The following is an 18,174-nucleotide window of genomic DNA, read 5'->3' as shown; positions in this document are numbered from 1 at the left end:
AGTATCTTGGAGCGCTAGTTAGTATGACCCAAAGAAACCATGATGCCGTAGACACCATTTTCCCTCCCTTGATCAATTCCTTACTCTCAAAGAGGAGCTACTACTTAATAAATAAATAAATGAAATAAAGAGGTGCTACTATTGAAAATAGAAAGAACCAAGTTGCCTTTAATTTACGACCCTACGAATTTCCATTAATATTGACTGAAACAATTACAGAACCTGGTGGAATCATCAATTTCGGCACCAGTACTTGTTCTCGATCTATCGACTGATGACAACTTTGAGATATGCAGGGTAAGTAATTTGTTTGGCTAGTTTCAGATTATCCTCCGTTCCTTTTTAAGTGTCACTTTTAGAGAAATTTTTTGTTCCTGTTTAACTGTCACTTTCGAAGTTCAATGCAACATTAAATGTTGTTTTACCAATATTATTCTTGCTCATTTATTGTGGAGAAAGAAATATATGAAAAGAAATATTAAATGAATAAGGTTATTATAGTAAAAGTATATATTATTGTATCAAAAGTAGTAATATTTATTGAATGTCTTAGTTTATGTAAAATGTCAAAAAATAACAATTAAAAAGGAACGGAGGTAGTATGTGTTTTCAATTCATAGGTACCACTAGGCCCTAGCTAATACCTAATCAAGCTTTGAGTGTGGCATATCCCACACATGGGTTAACACACCCTATTTTCATGTGAACGTGACACTCTTATAGCATTTAAGGTAAATTATGTAAGGAGAAATGATATTTAAACAACCATTTTTAACAATTTTGATGACAACTCTCTCTCATATTCTTTTTTTTTTTAAAAAAAAACTCTCTCTCATATTCTCATTATACTTTTATTTTCTCTCTTCCTCTTTTTCTCTCTATTGTTATTGTCGAATAAGAAAGGCGGAAAAAGGTTGTCATTCAAAGTTGTTTCAAATTGGTTGTCAAAATATCATTCCTCTTAACTAAATGATCCACGTAAATATTCTGAATTTTGTTTTTAGTCCCTATAAAATAAAATCACATTTTTTAGTCTCTATAAAATTTTCTATCAGCATTTTTAGTCCCTATAAAATTTTTCCATCAATAATTTTAATCCCAGTCAAAAATTTTCATCAACATTTTTTATTCCTAAAATGCTTAAGGAAAATGTCACAGGAACTAAAAAGTGTGATTTTATCTTGTAGAGACTAAAAACAAAACTGTGAATATTTATAAGGATTAAAAACTTAATTAAATCTAATATTTATAAGCAGCACTTTAATTTTTTTGCCCAATTTTACATTGGAAAGTCTTACATCACTCATTTTTGTGATAGAAACTAAAGTGAAAGAGTGTATTACTTTAGAGGTGCCTTTTATGAACAATCATTTTATCATTTTATGAGATTTCCGTGAACTTAATTCAGTTGGTAGGAATATTGCATATTACATACAGGAGTCGAAGTTCTAATCTCGGATACCCTATTTTTCTACATTTAAAAATGTGCAAGCTCTAACCACTAGACAATTTAATAAAAAAATTATTTTATGAGACAAACAATCAAAATATTAAAAAAAATGTAGGTATTGACATAAAAGTTAAAACAATACGGAGAAAGTAAAGACACAATGTAAATATGAGAGAAAAATTTATTTCAAAAGTTATCATAAAATGGTTGTATAAATATAATTTCTTGTTCCTTTAGATGTAAATAAATAAATACATAAAAAGGGTAAATAATGTTTCTTTTATCCTTGATTATGAGCGGAAACTAATTTTTGTTGTTGGAACTAATACCTGAGAGAGAGAAAAATGATTTGCAAAATTGAACTCTTGTTTATTGTATTGTACTTTACATAATATATATTTATAGGATTAACTAGACACTAATCTCTTATATATCTAACTTGGCATTGCAATGAGACGGGGTAGGGGATATGTTTTACCTTTCCTATCTCAATCTTGATTTTTACATACTTACTTGTAACCCTACACATATTTATCGGGGATGAGAAATTAAATCACATCTCCATTTTCGAAGGGTTTGGGTATCCCCCGTACCCTAAGGGAATCATTTTCTTAACAAAAGAAATTTGTTTAGTCTCGAATGCAATGTTATAATACATTATCTAACAATATGTTCATTTTAACATTTCCTTAACCGAATGAGAAGAAAGAGACAGAGAGTGCGAGATGTTGAAGAAGAGAGCGAACTCGAGTGAGTGTCGTCTAACAGACTGACACTCTAACTGACTGAGAAAAATGATCCAGGGAGTTTCTATTTATATAAAATGACTAATAAATGGGAAGTAAAGTATTTTCTACATTTTGGAACATATTTGAGTATAGATTCGGGATGGGTGTCCATATCCTCGTTATTCGTCTCATATCTGTGTTTTGAAATAGGAAAAAACTCCAACTCATACTCAAACTCAATCAAAATGGAAAAAACCTGTCAAATTAAGATGAGTTCGAGTGGGTATCCGTGGGTACGGATTTTGCTATCATACCTATACCTAACTAACTTCTTCAACTACTCATAACTAGAATCCAATAACAAAACTATCTAACACTAATTAGTTATCTTTTTTAAGGAACACTAATTATTTTATTAAAACCAACTAAATCAGAATTAACCATAACATTAGATTCCTCCATTTGGTCCCTGACGTACTTACAAGACATGTTTGTGATTCGTGATGATCATGACCTATAGAGTAGTTGATGGACAATATATTCCAACAATTACCCATCCAAGAAAGATTACATGACAAATAGAGAACCACATAACCTTGGTGTGTGATGTGGTGTCACGCTAGACTAATTTGCCAAGAAAGATTAGAAGGTATACTTTTTGTTTTAAAAAATAGATATATAGATTTTCATGGGAATGCACTTTCCCAACTTCTCACATGAGAAGGTAATCTATTCCCAAAATAATTTACACATGAATATTTTTTCTCAAACTTGTAACAAATGTCAGTAATGTATTGCTGGAAATATGATTCTTAGACTTAAAACAAACACACTTTCTCTTGAAAATGAAAATAAAAGTATATCATGAAGATGAGTTGAATTATTTATCGTACATTGCACGTTCCCATTCTGATTCATGTGAATTGGAAACCACTTTGCTTTGGACACAAATGGGAAGGTTACGAGATTTATAATTGCTTAAGCTTGTTTGTTTATGTGGCCAGGGTCCATGTGGTCATGAACTAGTCATCCTTTAAGATTTATTTATTTTTGGCAGATATTCTTTTTTTTCTTTACTAACTTTAAGATATATATTCTCGTGTACAATTTAAAAGGCAATGCACCTGACCAAAAAAAAAAAGAAGAAAAAGGCAATGCAAATATCTAGATCAGAGTATTATTATTTTTTATAGATGCATCATTTTTGTTTAAAATTACATATATTTTTAAGAAAAAGTCAGCAACAGAAGTTCAAATATACTTTTGACAACACAAAACTATTGTGCAATGCATTAAAATATAGGACAAATCATAATTTTTTCCCCCAATATATAACGAGTAGCTAGATAGTTCATCAATGCATCAAACTTCTAAAATAATATTTAATTGTGCAATTCATTAGTCAAAATAGTCATTCAACATTGACAATAACATTTTCTAATAGAGACTAATATGATAGTAAATACTTATAGATATTAATATAACAGTCGGTATATTGAGAAACGGATATGACAATATTAACATAACAATTTAACGGAGAGACTATTTTAACTAACAGAGTGCGCAATCAAAAACTATTTTAAAATTTCGATAAATTGAATGAATATTGTATCTACTCATTACACATCCTCATACGAAAATGATTATTTATCCTAAAATAATATAACCCTTAACTACATTAAGCTTATTTGTTTTAAAATCATAACTACATATAAATGATAAGTACAAATTTAACTCTCGCATTAGCTTATTTTCATAAATTTAACATTATCTTTTTAGCACTCTCTCTAATACTCATTTTTCTATTAGATGAAATTCATGTGAGCCTCATCATTTTATAAGATCCATTTTCAATAAGTGGTATCTACATAAACTTTATCCAATAAAAAAATGAGTATTAGAAAGAATGTTAAAAATAGAGCATACATATCACTTCTCATGGTGTATAAAAGGATAATGATTGTCTCATGCCATATATGTGTCAATATGAGAGAGATATAGAACACAAAAAGAAAGTAAGATATAAAACAATTAATGAGATAAAAAAAAAAAAGAGTAAAGAAAATACAAGAGAATATTAAAAACATAAGATGAAAAGATCATTTATAGATGATTACACTTTTGAAATTTATTTAAATTTAAGTATATAATTAACGTATATTTTAGTCTCAACTCTTGGATTTCAAAAAATAGAAGATCCGAAGTTTTGCCAAGATATAAGTAAAATCTGATTAAAAATTATTTGACGTGTCATCCTCAATCAACACCACTTGGGATCATAATATGGTTAAATGTCACTAATATGTATGGTACAACTTACTACTATAATACATTTTTTGGGCAGTGCCTATAAAGTGTCATTTTCCTTATGAAATTACTAGAACAGACACAAGACTTCAATATAGTCACTAGTCATTATTCACAGATTTTGTAACAATGATGCTAATTCTGCTTTGTCAACTAGTTATCCATAACCTAGTGAGGCCCCAGTGACCCTGACACATGAACTTGTCTGGATTCTGTTATATTAATCGTAAGGTTCCTTCAGTACGGGTTAGTAGTGCACAAATTATTATATCGATGTAGACATTATCACATGACAACCAATAATAGGCCATGCCTTTCCCTTTCATATTTTATTGCTCATTTTGTTGTTACATTCAGAAGCAAATAATAATACACAATACATTTTCTTTATGGTCTTTTAGACCTTAACTAATGAGAAAAAAGAATTTTCTCAAATTTAATGGATGCAGTATACTTTCATTGACATTACAATTTACAACATGTCATGATGATGCACACTTTGCTTAGTTCTCAATATTGCATATTGAACTCTTCCTTTTTTTTTACTTTCATTTTACCTTGCTTATCAAGCATAGTTGCATATGCAATTATCATTCACTCATCAGCAAAAACACAACAATAGGTATCAACATCATTGTGGCTTATCATCAACGTATTCATTTTCGGAAGCAATCATCCCGGAACTACGGCCGCTCATTTTTCCGAATGAATTCACATTGGACAATCCCTTGAAACTGCTGCTGCTACCCTCGTTCATGTTACGAAATTTCCTTGACTTGCTTGGCTTGAAACAAGTGGTATCAGCGCCGTCTAGATCCATGTCTTCGTGAGTTTCTACCTTGATAACCATCAGTTTAGATATAGCGCTTCGACAGAATGGACAGATGGGTGGGATGGGATGCGAAGTTGAAGTGTTGGCCTTGTTGTGACAGCAGAGTGTTAGTGTGCATTGTGCACACATCTGGTGGCCACAGTCTTGGACCTCAATTGTACACACCTGCTCAAAGCAGATGCAGCATAATTCCGTCTCGCTAACCTGAAAATCACATTAGATCTTGCAATAAGTATATAGTGTGGTTCAAGAAAAAACATAAAGATTTTTCTTTCTTACTAGTGTGTTACAGCAATGCGAATGTAAAGGGAAAACATAGATTACAAGTCAAAGAGAGACGGATTTCAGACTTGCCCCAAAAGTGAATGTATAATGAACTTTACACTTGACTAGAATTTGGAATACAAGAAATTCTGACATTTTTTAATCAGTACCGTAGACTTGTTTCATTTGTTCAAGAGAAGTTTCAATAGTTCAGAGCCTGTTTGATATAATGATGATCGCTTGATGGGCTGCTACGTGCACTGGTAACTTCTAACCTACAGATGGTAAAGAGATGATAGTTTTCTAAGGTAGCTCGTTGGGATGGCAGACAACCCCGAGCTCTAAGCCTAAAAGGTAAGTGGGCTTGACTAAGTTGTTACCCGGCTGGAACAGCAGAGTCAAAGACAAATAGCTCAGAGTTTATGCATAAATTCGACAGGTTTAATTGATCAAAATTAGAAGGAAAAAAACTTAAAAGTATAAACTTTTGATTTGCTGCATATTCCGAAAAATATCCAAATAATTAGACTTCCTGCTGTAAATTTATTAAGTTTGTAGGAACTATATTGCCATAATTCAATTCAACTGCACATAAAAGCAAAGCAGTAAACTCAAATAGTTGGTAAGAAATCAAAGGGTGTCAAATTACCTCAGATATATTGTCATCTATTCGATCAGAGTGTGGAGATGGAAGAGAGTAAGGACTGCCTTTCAATATGTTTTTCTCCCTTTCCCTGTTCGCGTCCAACAAGGCCTGCTCTAATAAAACTTTAGCCTCTGGATTAAGCTCGCTGATTATCTTCAATGATGATGGCCATACAAGAGGCTGTGCAGATGAAAGATTTAGCAATGCTGCACATGCTCCATGCTTGTACTTCAAAGCAACCACATATGGTATCCGCCTGCATAAACACAAATACACACAGTATGAAGGCAATTTAAGAAATTCTTGGACTTGAAAGTTGAAACAGGTCTAGTTTATATTGTAAGAATTTCTCGACTTATGAATCATAACAATGTTTCTTGGGATAAGGTAAATCCTAAATTGAAAAATAGCAAAAAAGAACAAAAGAGGAAGGCCTACCAAAACAAGTGATTATATTTTTCAAATTATAGGTTTTTCTTAGAGACTTCCTTACATTTTACTACTATAACTAACACCAAATTATAGGTTTATTTGTATGATCTATCAATCATCGGATTTGGATTTTGTGCAGTAACTACATCACGTAGTTTTCAACCTCAACAGTTCAATCTCAAGTTAACAGTCGAGATCTTTTTAAACTGATTTTGTTATTGTGTAATCTGAACTGTCCAATCTCAGATTAACGGTTGAGATCAAAAACTGTGTGTAACAGCGTGCTTTTTCCTCCGTAGGAAATCCAAATCAATTGATCATCATTGGTGAGATCTTCTCAAGTGGTAAGAATTCATATTTAGAAACTAGAATGTACCCAGATGCATCACGTTGGAGACGATCTGCACCCCATGCTAATAATTCGCGGATGCAATCGAGAGATCCTCCTTTAGCTGCTAGATGAAGTGGAGTACTCCCGGGACATCTGCAAATATAGTAACATATTAATCAACAAAACAAATGAACACGGCAAACATTCAAATCCAAGCTTGTCAGTCATCATTAGAACTTTGAAAGATCAATACCCATATCTGCTAGTTGAAGCACAAACAAGAGCTCCACTACACAATAGAATGTGCACACATTCAGGCCGTCTTTGACGAGCTGCCAAATGCAACGGTGTAGCACCTCTACCGTCTCTAATATTCACAAACCGTGCAAACCCCCTGCAATATAAATTGTATTCATGTCATTGTTAAATGTTTAAAAATCATCAAAGTACATCACCGATCCGAACCAATTAGGAAAGAAATTGATGCCGAAATAAAAAAGGACTAACCAAGAAGCAGCCACAGGACTAGATCGAGCAGCAGAAAGTATTGCCTTAAGGCAAGAAGAATGACCATAGTAAGCAGCATAATGCAAGCAAGTTCTTCCATGACACACATCAAACATTAAAACCTGATAATTTTTCATAATTATTTGTTTTAATAAAATAATTAAATATAAAAAAATTCATAAAATTGAAATAAACATGGAGGGAAATGTAACATACATTAGCACCAGCTTCAAGCAACTTTTCCACACAATCAATCTTTCCATGCATTGCTGCCAACATAAGTGGGGTCTGAATTTTTCAAAAAACACAATTAAAGATAAGTAAAAAACAAACACAAAAAGATAAAAGATTCTCCACACACATTCAATTTTTCAATTCTTTCCATAAAATTCCAAATTCAAATAACATTAACAAATCACCTGCTTTTGTCGATTCAACACATCTGGATTTGTAGATCCATCTAAAAGCCTAGATAAAACCTGCGAATTCCCAACAACAAAAAAAAAAAAAAAATCAAATTTTGGAAACAAAAAAAAAAACATTTTTTTTTTCAGACCCAGAAATTAAAATGAAAACCCAATTGGGAAACTTGGCTCAAATGGTTAATAAGTCCATCTAAGACGAATCTTGATGAACCCAAGTTTCATAACAATTTTTTGTCAGACTTTACTTATCTGGAGCGAATTAACACTCAAAGGGAAAAGAATTGAACCTGGATCTGACCATTGGCAGCAGCAATATGAAGAGGGGAATGATGATCATAAACGGTAGTACGATTGAGAAGAGAAGGGTGAGTCTGTAAAAGAGTAGAAACAGTTTTGAGGTCACCATGTTGGACAGCACGAAAGAGTCCATGTTCATGACTACCTCTACAACTAAGACCACCTTGACCCATCCTTCTCCACGTTTTCAATTCAAAGTAGCCACATTTATTATTATTGATATTGAGTTGTTCTTGTTTGAGAGAGAGAAAGAGAAAGAAAAGAAGGGAGGGACATAGTCACATAGGTAGCTGAATGTGTCAGTAAATGAAACTTGGCTGTGGCATGGCATCAATCAGATTCTTTGTAGTTGTACTCCTCCATTATCCCCAAAACTTTTTATTTTTTATACTCAATCTCATCTACCTTTTTGTTGCAGTAAATTACTGTGGTAAAAATACTGTCTCATGTAGTAGCTTATTGCACAAGATTTTTAGTGTTTCATTTTAAAAGAATTCAATTCAAAGTACACTTTCTATGTTAAGACTTTCACACTTCACATTTTTAGGTATGTTTCAGTTTTTTGGTGATAAAAATTGATTTTCAAACAATTGTTTCTAACTAGAAGTGGGTTGAAAATATAATAAAGGTTGTGGCACTAATTAACAAAGTTAAATTTCTCTAAAATAAAAAACAAAGTTAAATACGTTCCTTTTCCAAAATTTTCTAGTTAGCATTTCTCATGTAATAATTTGTGTTTGAATAGTACATTTGAGTAAAAATAAGTTGAACATTAAAGTTGTAAAAGTCAACTTTAAAGTCAAAAACTACAAATTTTAACTTCAAGTATAATTAATTCTATTAAAAAAATAATTATATCAGAATCAATTTTTGTATATTTAGAGTCAATTTTATCCCCTTAAAAGTGGATCAAAACATACATTTAGTCAATTATAGTTTGATTATTTAAAACATTTGAATTTAATTATAATTATTTTAATGTCATACATATGAATTTATAATTGGTTTTGATTTGTTGACAGAAGAAAACGTTTTACCTAACTCAAAATTTGGATAATGATTGAAATTGTTATCTTTAATTAGAAGTTCAAAATCCTTAATATCTTCATGGTTGGGCTTGTGAGATTGTAACGTGCGCAATGTTTATTTAACAAGATAAGAGAAAACATATACTTCCTCCGTTTCAAAATATATCTAAATTTTACTTTTTAGGTTCATTCAATTAATGATGTATGTGGTTTATAATATGGACCACATACATCAATAATTGAATGAACCTAAAAAGTAAAATTTGCTTATATTTTAAAACGGAGGGAATATATTTTTTTTTTACAGAAAAGAGAAACATTTAAAAACAAATATAATTTTTTGTGTGTAAATGGAATTTATCACATACAATAAATACATTTTTGTGTAAAGAATATAAATTGATTTTTTTGATTCCATTATTTATTTATTTATTGTCGAAATGACTTTAATTCAATTATTAAATGATTGTCTTTTTCAATGTAAACTTTTATAAATATACCTTCTAATTAATGAGTGTCAATTTAGTAAAATGAGTGTCACTTTGGAAAGAAAAAAAATTTAAAATGAATCTTAAGTTCACTTTTTAATGTAAATTTTTACAATTATACCCTCTAATTAATGTTATGCACTACTTTCAGCAATATAATTCTACTTTTGTGGTCTAGAAGTCATAGCTCAACTGGTAAATGTCGAAATTGCAAGGCCGGACGTCGTGACCCGGATTCGAACCTGGAACCTCACAGTTACGTGTGAGTTTAATTTCAGTGGATTACCACTTCATCTATAACAAAAAAAAAAATCTACTTTTGTGGGAAACACACCAATAGTTATTAAAGGTAATTTAATAAAAGAATTATTTATGTCGACAACTTTTCTACATTTGTCAATATGTGTGCGTAAACTTTAAAAGACATTCATTTATAAACAAATGGATAAAAAGACTTTTTTTTTACCTCAAATGTGACATTTGTTTCTATTCATTGAATCACGATATCCTACTATAACTTTAATAAAAATCAGATGTTTTTGATCAAGTAATCAAGTTATTAGAAATTCATCCAATAAAATTAATAGTCCAAAAATCTAAAATTCAAACTTCGACCCTACATATTACATGCAACGTGGACATAAAAAGTATACTTTTTAAAATAAACAAAAACAAATATTGACACAAGGAAAAAAAAATTAATGGACTAATGCAAATATTTACCGGTATTCATCTTCAAACTCAAAGTTAAAACACACTCATTATCAACAAACAAAAAAGTTAAAACACACTCGTTAAAGTTAAATGGTAAATCTATAGATAGTTGAATGGTAATTCTATTTTAATGACTTGTGTAGGGGTGGTACTACTAGTACTACATTATGTTAACACGTCAAAAAGGGAGACCTATTTGAGCTCGAGCTTCCAATTAGGCAATGTGGACTTACCAATTTGACTGCAACTTTGGTCCTTTTACTTATTTTTCTATTGCTGTCGTAGGAAAGTTGATCGTGAAGTGAGGGGCTATATATTCTGATTCTGGTCAAAACAGTAACCTCTCTTCATGGATCGTGACTATGTCTGCTGTAGACAAAGTCAGTTTAATTTTTACTATTAAATTAATACACCTTTCGTCTAAATCAAGATCAAGAAGAAAACATTTCTTTATTTATTCCATTTTATTGGTTCACAAAAAGATTTTATACTGCTCATATATATACTGTTGTTAAATTGTTACTATACACATATTGACCATAATGGCGTGCGATTAATTGTGGAAGTGAATTCCTTCATTCCAATCAAAAATTTTTTTTCATAGGATGGTTGATAATCGAATTGTTGACCGTTTGCTTAGGCTTTGTTTGGGAGTTTAGAAGGAAAGGAATGGGAGGGCTTTAAGGGGTTGGAAATATATAGAAAAATAGATTAAAAAATGGATTAATTAAGTTTTTGGTCCCTATAAATATATGCAGTTTTGTTTTTAGTCCCTATAAAAATAAATCACACTTTTTAGTCCCTACAAAATTTTCGGTTAGTGTTTTCAGTCCCTGTTAAATTAAAATTTGTTTAATTATGCTTAAAATTTAAAATTTTTTAATGATTTTTTACATACTTATTTAAAACATTATAAAAGGTTCCGCCACAATAAATTAGCTCAAAATTTTATTTTTAGGTTCGAATTTTCGTTAGTTTTATCTTGAATTTTTGACGTTTTAAAAAAATTATATTTAATTCATTACATGTTAAAAAATTCTAATTTTTTATAAAAGAGATTATTATAATGTTCTTAACATGTATGTTAAAAATCATTTAAAAATATAAAAGTTTAAGTATAATTAAACAAATTTCAATTTAATAGGAACCAACACATACTTTTAGTCCATGTAAAATTAAAATTTGCTTAATTGTGCTTAAACTTTTAAATTTGTAACATATTTATCACATACTTACTTAGAATATTATACAAAGTTCCTCCGTAAAAAATTAACTTAAAATTTTATTATTAGGTCCAAATTTTCATTAATATAATCTTGAAAATTTGACTTTTAGAAAAATTCATATTTAATTCATTATATGTTAAAAAACTAATTTTTTTTTATAAAAGAGTGTCTTATGATGTTATGAACATGTATGTAAAAAATCTTTCAAAAATTTAGAAGTTTAAGCATAATTAAATAAATTTTAATTTAACATGGACTAAAAACACTAACAGAAAATTTTGTAAGAACTAAAAAGTATGATTTATTTTTATAGGGACTAAAAACAAAATTGCAGATATTTATAGGGACGAAAAACTTAATTAACCCTAAAAAAATTCACATTTTTTGAAAGAACAATTTTTTAGAGAATGATAAACTAATACTTATGATTAATATACTTTTAATTTTAAGAATATTATGGCAACATAGATTGGATTTGAAAAATTCATATAAACCCTCCATAATCCTCCCCCAATACAATTTTTGAGTTCCCCCAAATAAGTGAGATTTTTTATTATGAGTAAAATATAAAATTGCAGAAATCTTCTTTTATTTATTAAAGTTAACCCGAATGCTAATTGTTGCCTTAATTTTAACCTAAATTCAGTGCTTGCTTATCTTTTATTAAAGTTAACCCGAATGCTAATTGTTGCCTTAATTTTAACCTAAATTCAGTGCTTTCTTTTACTGTATTACCCCAGTTTAAAATATCAAATTGCAGAAATCATCTTTTATTTATTAAAGTTAACCCGAATGCTAATTGTTGCCCTAATTTTAACCTAAATTCAGTGCTTGCTTATCTTTTATTAAAGTTAACCCGAATGCTAATTGTTGCCCTAATTTTAACCTAAATTCAGTGCTTGCTTTTACTGTATTACCCCTGTTTAAAATATCAAATTGCAGAAATCATCTTTTATTTATTAAAGTTAACCCGAATGCTAATTGTTGCCCTAATTTTAACCTGAATGCTAATTGTTGCCCTAATTTTAACCTAAATTCAGTGCTTTTTTTTACTGTATTACCCCTGTTTAAAATATCAAATTGCAGAAATTTTCTTTTATTTATTAAAGTTAACCCGAATGCTAATTGTTGCCCTAATTTTAAGCTAAATTCAGTGCTTGCTTTTACTGTATTACCCCTATTTAAAATATCAAATTGCAGAAATCTCCTTTTTTATTTTAAAAATCGTTTCCTACTAAACAGATAAATATAAAAAAAAAAATCACTTCTATTAACAAATTCTTCCTATTTTGTTTGCATAACAAAAAATCGTACAGATACAGATTGTTTCTAATCGTTTCCTACTAAACAGATAAACATAAAAAAATATTAAAAAAAAAACAAATCACTCCTATTAACAAATTCTTCCTATTTTGTTTGCAAGACAAAAATAGTACAAATAATTGTTCCTAATGGTTTCCTACTAAACAGGTGCTTCAGGTTTGGTTTCTATGCTTTGTTACGTATTGATATTTTTTTTGTTTTGTTTCGCGTTCCTTTGGTATTGCTATTTTTCATCCATTTTGTTTCTATTACTCAAACCTCTATTGCTCATCTTTTTCAATAACGTGATTTTATTTAGGTTATTTTTCTCTTTCAAAATCTCTCTACTTCACTTGGTTCCCCTTACATACTATGACTCTCCAGTTTTTGTCCGTTCTTCCATACCAAATCTATCGATTGCAGGTGCTTCAGGTTAGGTTTTTATGCTTTGTTACTTATTGATATTTTTTTTGTTTTGTTTCTATGCTTTGTTGTTGCTATTTGTGTTTCAGTTAATGGCGTTCCTTTGTTATTGCTATTTTTCATCCATTTTGTTTCTATGCTTCAAATCTCTATTGCTCAACTAACTCTAATTCTATTTAGGTTGTGATATTTGCACTTTAGATGCTTTTGTTTGTTGCAACGCCAATTACATTTGTTTTGGGAAGGGAAACATTCCAAACTATGTCATATACAGATACATTGAGCATTATCCGAATCAAAAATTGTGTTTTGAGTATCCTAATTCTGAAGATGGATGCACCAATTTACTTTGCCACTGTAAGATATTTAAGGGAAAGGTAAGCTATCTGGAATTTTGGATTTTTTTTCTAACTAAATTTTCTTGCTTAGAATAATTTGTTGACACAAGAAAATTGTTAGTGTTTATAGGATCTCATGGTGGATTGATGAAAAGGGAGACAAGTTTGAAGTATGTTATAATGAATCTGAATGGTAAGTAATGAACCTTTGAGATATGTTAGTTTTGTAGGTCATGGATATCCATGTTTTGAAATTTTAAGTTCTATTTGTAGTGATTTTTCCTATTATATATGTTGTGTTTTGGAAATCATTTGCATTTTCTCATTAGTTTTAAATTCCTAACTTTGTCTTAATTGATAATGATAGGTATGCATAACCAACTACTGAGTTTTGGAGTGATGGGGTTATTCTTTATATTCTATTGATTTGGTACATTTGACATCATTTTAAGGTAATATAATAGCAAAATGTGTTACCATTTACGTTCCAAATTTGTTGAAGCTATTTGTTCCATGAGATGTGAAACTTTTTGGTTACTTCATAATTTGATTCATTTACTTTCTACACAATGCTATCTTGAAGAACATGCTCATTGAGAATTTCATTAAATATTTCAATGTTAAGTAAGTGATATCTCAAACTGATTAATTTCTTCCTGCTTTTCTTATTTTCTGATTTACTTATGATTTGCATCACATTATTCTCTAATATCTCAAACTATTTTTTTATTATCAATTTGTGATTGACCTTAAAAAATAGCATATGCATGACAGGCAACTTAAGGACATCTTTGTGTTGTCATCCATTTTATGTCTATGATGTAGAAAAAAAATTGAATACATGCTTCCACTACATGATTTAAATGTGGTTTCCCTTTACAATATTATCATATTGGAAATGACTGTGTGTACTTAAGATTAATTTGTGGAGGGCTTAACTACTAAAGTGTCCTTTTCAATGCCATTTTATTGGTTATTTATGTAGCACACTTTGTATCAATGTATCTTTGATATAGTTTGTCCTAGACAATTGATAAACAAATTTTCAACTCCAAACTTTTTCTACTTTTTTTTTTAGAAAAATCAAATATTATTGATGACGAGACTGTGCAAGATGCACAAATACTCGCGAAAAGCGGAAAAACAAAGTTGACAACAACTAATCCACACACCCACAAAAACACAAAATCAGCCGATCCTAACAAAGCACGACTTTGCTACACATAAACAACAGCAAAAATGTTGTCAAAACAGAAAAAATGCAGACAGAAAAAACCTAGCCAGCAAAACGGTTGCATTGATATAACTTGCTTCTATTACGACATATAAGATAAAGTGTAATCATTGTTCACCTGCGGTATAACAGGACTCTCTTTTGAAGGAATTGGTCTCAACTTGCTCCAATCAAAGAGGATATGATGTGTTCAAACATCTTAGTTAGGAGTGGTGGTGCTCACTGATCTGTGACAACATAGTTTCCGCACGAAAGTTGATTTCCTCCAAATTTATGCAGGCTACAATGTACAGAAACTATTTTTTTTTTGTAGAGATAAGAACCATTTGGTAGATTATGATTGATGAAAAAAATGATTTGTGTCTCATGAAAGTTTTTTTTTTTTTTTTTTATGCGACTAAGATATTATGGTTGATTTAATGTTACTTAATAGATTCCTTCAACAAAAAAAAGTTATTTATTAGATAAATAATCATTGAAAGATTTACTAAAAAAAATAATCATTGAAAGATTAATTAAATAGTCATTAGAACATCCCCGTGAGCTTAGCTCAGTTGGTAGGGATATTGCATATTACATGCAGGAGCTGGGGTTCGAACCCCGGACACTTCACTTCTCCACAATTAAATTGTGTGACCACTAGGCTACTTGACAAAAAAAAAAAAAGTCATTAGAACATTAGTTAACAAAAACCTTATACAAGGGCTATAAGTCTATTATAAATCGTTTTAATTCATTCTTTTAAACTAGTGGTTTCTTTTATACGTTGTAGTTGCACGGTTGTAATTCATTTCTATTTTGTGTAGTTGTTTTTCTAAATAGTCTTTACATAACAAGTATATAATTTGTTTAGTCTGCAACTAAGTTAACAAAATCAAGCTTTTAATAAAAACATTGCTTTTGTTGTTATAGATCTTGATGCTGCCATCAGCTCAATTTTTGGGATATTGGTTAAGGATTACTTCAATTATCAATACATAGTTACTTTCTACTCATAATTTTAGGTCACTTTTATCCTCTTCTTTTGTGTCTTTTACCATTTCATTATTTATATGGTTATAAAAATGATTTGTTCTTTAAATTATTAAGTCGTAGTTCTAGGTATTTTAGTTTTTAAGCGTTTTTGTCTCTCTATTTTTACTCAAATGCGGAAATGATCTCCCATTTTAAAAATACTCACTTTTAATCGTTCTTAAAGATTTTTAAACTTAAAAAATGGTAGCGCTTATATGTGAACTATCTTTTATTTTGGAATAATATATTTTTCTTGACAAGTATTAAATACAGACGATTTGGTGTCTCTTTAGTTGGTAAGATCCGTGCGGAGCACGGGTCGATTGTCTAGTAATAATAAGGCCCTGTTTGGATTGGCTTATTTTGAGCTTATATGAGCTTATCTACTCACATAAGCCTTTTGAAAGGTGTTTGGGTAAATAAATAAAAATAGTTTATCATAGTTTCATAAGCTGCTTATGCTATATTTTAATAAGCCTAAATTTTCAGCTTACCCTCCGGCTTAACAAGGAGCTTATGAATTTATGTAACCTCATTTGATTCTCTTTGGATCCACTTTTTCAAAACATATATTTTAATTATAATGTTAGTTATCTTTGGCGGTGCATAAGCAACAAAATTGATATATACTTATTTTACTAATTTAAAACACGTAACTAAGAATTTTTATTTTTTTTGAAGGAAGATTTTTATTATTTTTTCGTTACGTAACAAAATAAAACTGAATATAAATATTTTTTCTTATATGAATATTTTTTTGTTACGTAACTATATACTTATCTAATATTAATTTTGTCTTACATGAATATTGATATTTTTTTTAGGCTTAAATATGTAAAAGGTCCCTCTAAGTTCGCGCATTTTTGGTTTTCATCCCTGTAAGTTTTTTTTCTTCTAAAATGAACCTTCTATCTTCTTAACCTTTTGAAAATATTCCTTGTCGTCAGCTTCTGTCAACAAAAACGCCATAGTGGTTAACGGAGCACACGTGGCAGTTCATGAGTTGGCACATTTGATGAGATGGCATGAGAGATGATAACTAAAATCAAAAACGTAAATTGACACAGGGATGAAATTAAAAAAACGTTCAATCTTCTTCTTCCTCTCAAATTTCAGTCTTCTTCCTCTCAAACTTTCCACAATCTATCTCATACCTTGCGCCCTTGAACCAAAACTCATATCCTTCAACAATTTATTCTAATTCCATTACTCAATCGTATGTTTTGATTGTAATGTTAAGTTGAAACAATGTATGCTACTTAAGTTTGATTAATTTAGTGATGTTTGTTGCAATTGATTGCAAATCCCTCTTTTTTCCACAATTCCCTCTTATTCTTCCAGATTGCTACCAATTACCATACATAAATAGTCAGATCCCTTTTCATCTTTTCTCACTCACATTCAAATTCAAACCCTGATTTCTCAAATTTTCATATGTATAAAACAAGCAAGAGACAAAATCCAAAAGAAGTGGCACATGGGTTTCTTCCATTTTAGCAGCAAGAGACAAACAAGCAACAGCAGTAACCTGAGTGATCCATGGCTTATTCTTTTGAAATATCAAACTAGTAACAAATCTATCACATAATCATTTTATTGAGTGAAAATCGTGTATAATCACTCCTATTAATTGTGAAATCGTAGAATCCACGATCTTTGAATCGATTTCTCAATTCTGGTCACAGTGGAAAAGATGAGGCGTTTTCAATCGCGGGTCAGAGAAAGAAAGGAGATTGAGGTTGTTGTTGTTGGGTTTGAGACATCTTCTATGGAGAAGATGAAGAGAAAAGGTTGTTTCATTGTGACAAAGGGAGAGAAAGCATATCCATTTTCAATTGTGTAATTTGAACATGTGTTTAAATTGTGTAATTTTGTGTTTTTATTTAATTGATGAAGAGAGTTTGTGTTGTTTTAATGTGTTGATGTATAGTGGATCTTTTTGTTGTTGATTGATGATTATTAGTTTTGTTTAAAAAAATATTTATGAATATGGTGATGAAGATGAAGAAAACAATGAGGGAAAAAGAAGAATAAGATCTTGATTTTAAATCTGAAATTTTGATTTTACGTTTTTTATTTTAGTTACTGTGGTAATTTACGTTTTTGATTTTAGTCCCTGTCTTTACACAACTAATCATCTCATGCCATCTCATCAAATGTGTCAACTCGTGACTTGCCACCTGTGCTC

General features: G+C 30.1%; 1 protein-coding gene and 1 long non-coding RNA gene across 2 annotated transcripts; one reads left to right on the top strand and one right to left on the bottom strand.

Moving 5' to 3' along the window:
• Positions 1 to 4,775: 4,775 nt before the first annotated feature.
• LOC25492510 (putative E3 ubiquitin-protein ligase XBAT31) lies at positions 4,776 to 8,581 on the bottom strand. The gene is made up of 8 exons (XM_013600662.3): positions 8,210 to 8,581; positions 7,917 to 7,976; positions 7,714 to 7,785; positions 7,498 to 7,619; positions 7,244 to 7,384; positions 7,036 to 7,143; positions 6,231 to 6,483; positions 4,776 to 5,521 (listed from the first exon to the last, which is right to left on the bottom strand). The coding sequence occupies exons 1-8, from the start codon at positions 8,390 to 8,392 to the stop codon at positions 5,117 to 5,119; spliced, it is 1,344 nt and encodes a 447-aa protein (XP_013456116.1). The 5' UTR covers positions 8,393 to 8,581; the 3' UTR covers positions 4,776 to 5,116.
• Positions 8,582 to 13,607: 5,026 nt separating this feature from the next.
• Positions 13,608 to 14,386, top strand: LOC25492509 (uncharacterized). Its single transcript, XR_003011042.2, has 3 exons — positions 13,608 to 13,777; positions 13,869 to 13,931; positions 14,106 to 14,386. It is a non-coding gene; the product is annotated as an uncharacterized lncRNA (long non-coding RNA).
• The last annotated feature ends 3,788 nt before the right edge of the window (positions 14,387 to 18,174 follow it).

Source organism: Medicago truncatula, chromosome 4 (assembly GCF_003473485.1).
Source record: "Medicago truncatula cultivar Jemalong A17 chromosome 4, MtrunA17r5.0-ANR, whole genome shotgun sequence".
Classification (NCBI taxonomy): Eukaryota; Viridiplantae; Streptophyta; class Magnoliopsida; order Fabales; family Fabaceae; genus Medicago; species Medicago truncatula.
The sequence above is the reverse complement of the archived record's forward strand: the minus strand, read 5'-3'. Positions and strand labels throughout refer to the sequence as shown.